The sequence below is a fragment of the Phyllobates terribilis genome, unplaced genomic scaffold, assembly GCF_046119375.1.
Source record: "Phyllobates terribilis strain yellow unplaced genomic scaffold, ASM4611937v1 Scaffold_3__8_contigs__length_932513732, whole genome shotgun sequence".
Taxonomy (NCBI): Eukaryota; Metazoa; Chordata; class Amphibia; order Anura; family Dendrobatidae; genus Phyllobates; species Phyllobates terribilis.
The window spans coordinates 206,136,447-206,146,271 of record NW_027362763.1 but is presented as its reverse complement, the minus strand read 5'-3'; the positions used below and the strand labels follow the sequence as shown (position 1 = coordinate 206,146,271).

The window sequence follows — 9,825 nt, the reverse complement described above, 5'->3', positions numbered from 1 at the left end:
GGATGCCGACATTCAAGTGCCAGCCAAGGAAGTTCGCCCTTCCCTAGTCCGGATGCCATGGAGTATCGTTGTGTACACTGCACCAGGGTCCAGTGAATCTTTCTGCTCAACTCTATTCCATTCATATTAAAGATGTTGTCCACTACTTTATCACTGATGACTTATCCTTAGGATAGGTGATCAATGTCTGATCGGTCGGGGTCCGACATCCATCACCCCCGCTGATCAGCTGTTCTCAGTATTGGCGGCCAGAAGTGCTCAACTGTGGAGCCGCTCCGTCTTCTCGTAGTGGCCGCGGCTGGGTACTGCACATCCACCTCCTATTCTAATCAATAGGGAGCGGATGTGCAGTACCCTGCTGTGGCCACTACGAAAAGATGGAGCAGCCCCACAATCGAGCATTTTCGGCCGGAGGCCACCGACACCAAGAACAGTTGATTGGCGAGGGTGCCGGGTGTTGAACCCTGACCGATCAGACATTGATGACCTATCCTAAGGATAAGTCATCAGTGAAAGTAGTGAACAACCTCTTATTATTGGCTCTCAGTGTGTCACTTACAGCCCAAGACCGGTAGGTCTGTTAAAAGTGCAAAGTGACACATTGGAGGCCATGCTGCCCCAATCCAGGCAAGTTCTGGAAATAAGGGAGCAGATTTCACAATGTAGGTTGTACTTTATGTTAAAAATCGATATTTATATATGCATATACAAAAAAAATCAATATAGAATGTAAAAACCTAAAAGAGCTTTTCCTGGGGTGAGTGACCCCTAACACTGGAGGGGTTGAAGGAGACCATAACTTCCCATTTAGCTCTCCTTCCCACCCAAAGTCCCTGGAGAGAGCGGGTGTGAGGTAAGGCTGCTTGTGTCTACCAGTCTCTGGGCACAGCGCCCTCCTCTGGCGAAGCTCATAAGATGGTGCAGTAGTATAGGTAACTGGACCAGGAGGAGGGGGCTGAGGAGGAGTCAGATGTCAGGAGATCACAGGCATTGCCGGCGAGCGGGGGACAGTGCTGCAGTGTGGGCAGCGCTGTGTCAGGAGTAATGCGTATAATGAGGCAGTACATGCACAGTGCCATTTTGCTGTGCATTCTGGCGGGAGGCCATATATTCTGTGTAGCTGATTGTCACCTTCTCACTGCGGTACCTGTAGAAGAAAACACAGCGTTACAATGTGTTAAAGCTAAGTCCATAGTAAAGAAAAAAAATCCAGTATTGTGTACAGTTAAAAGGGTTTTCCGATATTAGAAAATCTAAAAGATGTCTTCCCTGGCTGCAGTTAGTTTTTTAAAAAAACAAACTGTGCCTTATTTACCCTCACCAGGTCCAGCGCTCAATCTCTTCCGCTGAGTCTGGTATTGTCTGCAACGCTGACATCACGTCGACAGAGCAGCAGTCACTATACGGGCTATGCAGGTCTGAACGGCTCATGCCGTCAGCTCGGGCAAAGCTAATGTGACGTGAAGTCAGCGCTGCAAACAATAACAGACACCAGGAACAGTGGAGGAAACTCAGTGATGGACCTGGGGAGGGTGAGAACAGAATAGTTTATTTTCTAAAAACAAACTGCACCCATATGGAGAGTTTTCTGAAACTGAACTCATTCCCAACCCTACACTGCTAGGGATCCAGGAGATTTATGGATTTCTTTGGTCAGGCTCTCACACAAAATCTATTATAGGATCTGTTCACATCACGTTCATGGCCTCCATTTAACATGCAGTATATGCTGGAATTACATATTATTGTATTGCATAGTGTAGTTTACTGACCTATTCCAATTTTTTGCAAAATAATGACTTTTATGGGCAGCCTAATATTACCCAATGGACAAGTCCAGCTATTACCAAAATAGCAATGTTCCTGCAGTTCTGAGAAGTTAAAAAAAATAATTGGTTTGTCTCTGAACATAAACTATTTTGTTAGATATTCTGTGATGTCTACTTTATGTTCCTAGAGTAACAGGCAGGCATAGGACAGATAAGGTGCATCATTTTTTATTGTTCATTTGCTTCCTAAATGCAAAGTCAAGTAGCTTTTTTAAAAAGTCATTATAAAAATGTTCTACCATTTTGCTGCTGAAGGGTCTTTGAGTCCTTTTTCTAGCTGAGTGTTATACAAAAATGTTACAAATCCATGGGAGCTCCTGACGCTCTCTCTGCTTTCCCCCTCCCTTTTCTCAGTGTTAGAGATAGCAGGAGGGAGGGGTAGTACACAGATCTGCAGTGGAGAGAGGGGGAAAGTATCTAAAGGTTTATGGAGGAAAAAGAAAACGGTATAGATAACAAGGAAAACACATGGAAAGGAAAGAAGTGCAGTTCTGGCATTCCGTGCTGTGCGGATACATGAAAGCATGTAAAGACAGCAGCATCCTGGATACACGTGTGGTCTATGTGTGCAGCTCCTTAAATTGCAACTTATTAAGTGCACATGAAAAATATACCAGAAATGTACAAGAAGTGACCAAAAGGTAGGAGCAACTACCCAAGAGTAAACTCACCTCCCCTTTTATTATTATTCCACAAGTAAGCTCTTTCATCATGCTTACATATAACCCTCACAGTTGTTGTTTGTCCTTCTCTATCTCCGAACCCAAACAACAGTGTCAGCACGGGCTCTCCCATGAATCACATGACATTGTTATGTCACGCAATCCCTGCGGCCAATCAGTGCTGACTTCACTCTCTCCGCCTTCGAACAAATTACATACATCCGAAGGAAGCGAGAGTTGCTGCTCTCTTACTTCCTCCGGATGCATGTTATACATTTCAAAAGCGGAGAGATTGAAGCAGCCGCTGATTGTTATGCCACGTAATCCCTGTGGCTGATTGTTATGCCACGCAATCCCTGTGGGTGATTGTTATGCCACGCAATGCCTGTGGCCAAAGTCATGCAATTCCTGGGAGAGCCAGTGCAGACATCGCTGGAATGGCGCCGGCACCGGAGGGGAGTAAAAGTGTTATTATTTTACAATGGGGAAACTTAGGGGTTGAAAAGCGGTTGTCTGAGTAGTAGAAAACCCCTTTTATAACAATAAAGAACCACAAGTTGTGCACTCTCCTCCTATGTACTCTCCCTCTCTCTGCTTCTCTTCACTGCTGGTGATCTGTCTCCCAGTCCTGGTCCTATGCAGCTAATTTCCTCTATTATTTCTCCTTTCCATCATGCTCCTGCTTCCAGAAATCTCCAGAACCTCTCTAACCTAAAACCCAGTCACTTAACCGCCACTCCTCCACGCTCGCTCTATGGAGCATTGCAGAATGCCCCCTTCATCTGTAATATATAACTACACTTATGAGCGGAAGAACGGCACTTCTTTCTGAGGTGCACGGACAGGGTCCCAATCTATACAATACAACAACTTAATGGAATCCGGCACTCAACTTGAGATTTTTTATTGAGATCAAAATGTATAACGTTTCGGTCTTTGTGACCTTCTTCAGAATATACACTGAAATAACAAAGAAATACAAAAGTGTTCAATTCTGTGAATAGGGTGGACAATAAGTGATTCCAAAAGACAAAATAATATCTATATAAAAAAAAAAGGAAGAGAAGAGACAAAAGATTACAAAGGAATTTTTAACAAACACAAGTGTGCAAACCCGTGCATAAGCGTATCAGAATCTATCCAGTAAATAGTATATTTACCTAGGTAATATAAATCAACATATAGAGAGACAAGAATCCGGCTTATCAGAATTCAAAAAATAGCCTGCCAAAGAGAAAAGCAATATAGGAGATACACTGAATCAAGAAGCTAATGTCCCATAACAATCATGTTCTGAGTTAAATAGTATATTGTGGTCGAAACAAAAAGACTAGTTCAATATAAGAAAGAGTCAGAGACAGGTAGATCCACACAATCAAATGAGATGTCAGTGAGGATAGCGTGAAGCACAACTGATACCATTTATAGGTGATTGTGAACAGGAGATGGAAATACATATGGGCTGAAATAGTTCATTGGTTCATCAAGATCCACACAACATAGACCTTATGGTTCTTACCCCTATTCTCCTGGGCTCAGGGGTAATGTTTGGTGTAGTTGTGCTGTGACGGCTTGTGTCACATGGGGGGCTTTCATTGCCAATGCATCCTAGTAATATGGAAGTTTGGCAATAGGATTAGGAACCTTATGTATGAACTATAAAATATCCATGTTACCTTATTGCATCAGAAATGCCTTACCCCAGTGGTCATTAACAAAAAAACATCTGATTTTCTACATAAAAAAAAGACCCCATTGTCCCCATTTTTTATGTACTGCCGAAAATACACACTTTCTCTGACTCTTTCTTATATTGAACTAGTCTTTTTGTTTCAACCACATTACGCTGTTTAACTCAGAACATGATTGTTAGGGACATTTGCTTGTTGATTCAGTGTATCTCCTATATTGCTTTTCTCTTTGGCAGGCTATTCTTCGGATTCTTGTCTCCCTACATGTACATATATTAATTGATTTATATCTCTTGATAAATATACTATTTACTGGATAGATTCTGATATGCTTATGCACAGGTTTGCACACCTGTTTGTGTTAAAAAGTCCTTTGTAATCCTTAGTCTCCCCTCTCCCTTTTTTTATATAGATGTTATTTTGTCTTTTGGAATCACTTATTGTCCACCCTATTCACAGAATTGAACACTGTTGTATTTCTTTGTTATTGCAGTGTATATTCTGAAGAAGGTCAGAAAGACCGAAACGTTATACATTTTGTATACACAATTCTTTTGATCTCAATAAAAAAAATCTCAAGTTCATTGCCAGATTCCATTAAGTTGTTGTAATATATAAACAACTTGTAATCCATGTTATTCATGACCTCTTTACGTCTCGCAATCTATCCTTCCTGGGTCTCACTGAAATATGGCTGACACCTTCTGACAGAGCCTTCCCCGCTGCACTGTGTTCTGGTGGCCTTCACTCCTCCCCCTGGCAATAAACATGGTGGAGAAGTTGGCCTTCTCCTGTTTAATAACTGCACCTTAAACCCTATCCCATCTCCACCCTTCCGTCTTTTGAAGTGCACTCTGTCCTTATCCACTCTCCCTCCAACCTCCAAGTGGTCATCATATGCCGACCTCCAGGCCCGCCAACGCCTTTATCGATCAAGTCTCCACCTGGCTTCTGTAATCTCTCCCTGCTGACATTCCCAGAGTTATCATGAGTGATTTCAACATCCCCATTGACACCCACCAGCCCGTAGCCACCAAACTCTTGTCACTCGCTTCATCCTTTGGTATCACACAATGTTCTTCCACATCCACCCATAAAGATGGACATAGATATGACCTCATCTTCCCAAGCTAACCTCTCCTCTCCCTCTATCTGACCGCTATTAGTCACATTTTTATACCTGCCTTCCAAGTCCAGCAATTAGCACAACCCCGCAGAGACCTCTCACAACTAAACATTCACTCACTCTCTGGCTTCTACCACACTAGCATCAGCTATTGACTCTGTTGTACCTCTCATACACAGAAGAATGTGACAAATCAATAGATAACCCTGGCACACCAACCTCATTAGAAAGCGGCTGCAAGCGTCCAGAGTTTCAGAGTGGCATTGCACATAAAATGATGAAAGTCGCACACATGCGCAAGACTTGCAGAGAGATGGTGGTGACACTAGCTGTTACAAATCATGTTATCATGCCCACAGGGGCACTGTGACATAATTACTGAGACCACTAGTCTGTGCAAACCAACGCCCACTTGACTAGTCTGAAACTAATTAGCATGTTGGAAATGGATATTTAACATTCTTTTTTTGCCATAAATCACTTATATTGTACAAAGGGTTTGTTAGGCAGGGTGTTAACAGAAATATAAACACATGCTGATGGTTTGGGGGGCATGAGGGACCTGTCAGGCCCCCTAGAACTCTGGGGCTTTCCCATACGCTTTCAAGCATGCAACCATAACACCCATCCCTTGACCCAACCTCTATGTCCAGCTATTGCCCCGTATCGCTACGGCCTTTAATCTCAAAACTCCTTGAACAACAAGCAAGTCCACATTTCCTGCCACCTCTCATCTAACACATACTTCCACAACCTAAAGTGCGGCTTCTGTCCCCACCACTCCACTGAAACCGGCCTAACCAAAGTTACAAATGATATACAAAATGCCAAAGAGAACAGACCAGATTCTATACTCCTTCTGGACCTGTACTCTACCTCTGACACAAATGACCACTTCCTCCTATGGCAGATCCTCTCTTCGCTTGATATCAAAGAAATTGTCCTCTCCTGCATCTCCTCATACTTTAATAACCGCACATTTAGGGTCTCCCATTCTCATACTACCTCCACATCCTGCCCTCTCTCTCTCTTGATGTCCATCAAGGCTCTGTCATAAGATCCTTACACTTCTATACCTTTGGCCTGGGACAACTCAAATTTCAATGTCTACCAGTACCACCTATACACTGATGACACTCAGATCTAGCTCTCTCGTCCAAATGTCACCTTCTTTTCTCCTCTATGCTTGTACGTTCCTCAACCAATAGCCTCCAAGATTTTTCTCAAGCATCTTCCATCATCTGGAAATCAGTGCCTCAACAGGTCCTATTGTCTCCCACAATTAATACCTTCAGACATAACCTGAAAACTCATCTCTTCAGAAAAGCCTAAATCCAGCAAAAAAAAAACAACCCCACTGACACTTCACTAGCACTGGAGCTACTCCAGCCTCCTGAATTACTGTATCCTTACCAAATACACTCTAGATTTTAAGCTCATGAGGGCAGGGCCCTCTCCCCAGGGCCACCATCAGGGCATTACTGCCCTTACTGGAGTAAGGGACCCAGTGAGCAGAGGCGCCCCCCCCCCCCCTCTGCTTGTAAAGTGGAGACATGGGGGCAGCATGAGGAGCAGGCATTGGGGCAGCATGAGGAGCAGGCATGGGGGCAGCATGAGGAGCAGGCATGGGGGCAGCATGAGGAGCAGGCAAGGGGGCAGCATGAGGAGCAGGCAAGGGGGCAGCATGAGGAGCAAGCAAGGGGGCAGCATGAGGAGCAGGCAAGGGGGCAGCATGAGGAGCAGGCAAGGGGGCAGCATGAGGAGCAGGCAAGGGGGCAGCATGAGGAGCAGGCAAGGGGGCAGCATGAGGAGAAGGCATGGGGGCAGCATGAGGAGAAGGCATGGGGGCAGCATGATGAAGACGCATGGGGGCAGCCTGATGAGAACACATGGGGGCAGCCTGATGAGGACACATGGCTGGAAGAAGTGATGGCGGTCTGTGCTGGATGAAGGACTTCAACTAGAGACGTCACTGGCGAGTCGGGTGTCTTATCTGTATACTTACACTATACACAGGGCTCCTGTGTATAATGTTACTGGTGATCCCTGTATTACTTATATACTGACACTATATACAGATCTCTTGTGTATAATGTCACGGGTGTTCCCTGTATTACTTATACATTGTATATTATGTACAGAGCTCCTGTGTATAATGGCATTCATGGTAATATTAGTATTGTTGTTTTTTTTTGTTTTTTTTATTAATGATCAATATTGTAGTATTCAGTCATTATGTGGTGGTAATATGTGGTCTAGTCATGGTGTGACAGTATTTGTTCCTTGTATGTGGTATTATCCGATCACTATGTGGTGGTAATATGTGGTCTGGTCATGGTGTGATGGTATTTCTTCCTTGCATGTGGTATTATTCAGTCACTATGAGGTGGTAATATGTGGTCTAGCCATGGTGTGACGGTATTTGTTCCTTTTATGTGGTCTGGTCTTGGTGTAACGGTATTTGTTCCTTGTATGTGGTATTATTGGTCATTTTTAGAAGAGCCTCCTTGTTGTGGTGGCGGCTTAAAAAATCTTTTGGCCAAAACAAAGCTGCTAGCTATGTATGTGTTATGGTTCAATGGGAACTGTTACTGTGTGATTGGTGAGGACGTGGTACAGAAGGAGTTTTTCCAAGAGTGGGCGGTGGGACTGTGGAAGGTTCAAGGGGTGGTGGTGGAGCTGGGGTGGACCTTGGGCGGAGTCTGATCTGGGCCCGAAAATTTTGCCAGTATGGGGCCCTGAAATTCCTGGTGGCAGCCCTGCCTCTTGCCCTCTGTACCAGTCTGTCACTGTTAGTTTGCTACTGTATTTTCTATATGTATGTAAAGCATTTTTATATATACAGCACCCTGGAATTAATGGTGTTTTAAAACAACCAATAATAATAACAACAATAATAATACAGAACTCACATCCAGCATGTATTACATGGAGAGACACTCCCACAAAAGAAAACTCTGAAACTTGGATAAGGTTTAAACTTAGTGCAATTTTAATAACTAGATAAAATTGCACTACGTTTCAAGCTGATCTCACTTTTTTCCAAGCCAAAAAGGTGTCCATATCCTTTAAGGTTCCCATGAGATTTTCCCTCCCAACTCCCCATACACTTGCCGCTTGGCTCATCTGAGTAATGTTAATTGGATGAAGGGAATAAGCTGCAGTCCGACTTCTCTTTTGAAGACCATCTCTCAGGAGAACAACTAGATTGGTCATTGAATTTTAGCATGCCTGATCCTTCTATCTCTGACATCATCTGTTGCAGCAGATTTTTTTAGGCCCCTATACACATTTGATGGTTGGCTTGTCTCTCTGAAATCGACAAGTTTAAATAATTTTTATCTGATATTTATGGGGCCTTTAGCTTTCCGACTATAGTAATGTTGAGTGCAAGGCGACATTATATCATACTCCAGGACGAGGGGCATAGAGTAGACACTCATCAGACACATTTGAAGACGAGGTTGTGGAAAGGAGACCTGGACAAGAATAGGTATATGGCACCACTCACCTTGTGAGTTTGATGCTTTTCCTAAATTCATTAGTAATGGGAGCTTTGAAGCCGCCTTTCCTGAGCAGAGAGTCTATTGTCTGAATCTGATCCCAATCTGAGAAGAGATATAAATACAGAAATATAGGTAGAAGCAATCTACAAGTTACTTACTTAAAAGTTTCAATACTTAGGAAGTTGGTATGGGATTATTAGAAATGTAAATGTTTTATAATGTAGGTATAAGAGATATTCAGTTTCCATAGCGTTCTCATACTACTGTTTAGTGGTGTTCAGAAATAAAGATATGATTATGACCTAGTAAATGACCATAGATTACAGGGAGTGTCAGCTCAAAGTGACCGTATAAGCTAAGCACATAGGTTGTATGGGATATAGCCACTAAAAGAATAGCACCTTTAGTCTTCTAATCGCTGCCTCCGTTCTGCGGATACTGAAGAGTAATAAAATATGCTAATTAGGGTGCTTGGTGCACTCTCGGTGTAGCCAAGAGGCTCAGGGCATCCCTCTGCCCACTGGTTCTGCATGTCCCCACCTTTCTCACAGCACTGACTTGCCTTGATCAAGCACCATGTGCCGAGAAAGCTCAGTACAGCCAGCGTCTACTCTGCAGATAGTGCGCACTCCAAGCAAGCCAGTGTTATCAATCACCCATGAGAGAGGTGGGAACATGCACAGCCAATGCAGGGGAGGGAACGGTGAGCAGAGCTTCTTGGCCACGGGGAGGATTCACTGCACACCCCAATTAGCATATTATGTTATATATATTTTTTTTATAAAAGGGCCCCTACAAGGCTACATGCTAAGTGTATACTGTCAGTTTGTGATAACAGACTCCTTTTATTTGGATGTCCACCTTTGATGACAATTTATTTTAATTTTTTTTTTTAAAACTTAACCCCTTCAACCCCCAGACGATTTTCCGTTTTTTTCCTCCCCTTCTTCCAAGAGACATAACTTTTTAGTTTTCCATCCACATGGCCGTATGAGGGCTTCTTTTTGGAGG

General features: G+C 43.5%; 1 protein-coding gene across 1 annotated transcript in view; it reads right to left on the bottom strand.

The window, feature by feature from the left end:
- Positions 1-465: 465 nt before the first annotated feature.
- The window catches only part of AMMECR1L (AMMECR1 like), a 50,475-nt gene continuing 41,115 nt past the window's right edge, over positions 466-9,825 (bottom strand). Inside the window, exons 6-7 of the mRNA XM_073673037.1 lie at positions 8,820-8,916; positions 466-1,147 (exon numbers count right to left, since the gene is read on the bottom strand). Of these exons, the coding sequence (XP_073529138.1) occupies positions 1,036-1,147; positions 8,820-8,916 (209 nt within the window). The 3' untranslated portion in view covers positions 466-1,035. The remainder of the gene's footprint in view (positions 1,148-8,819; positions 8,917-9,825) is intronic.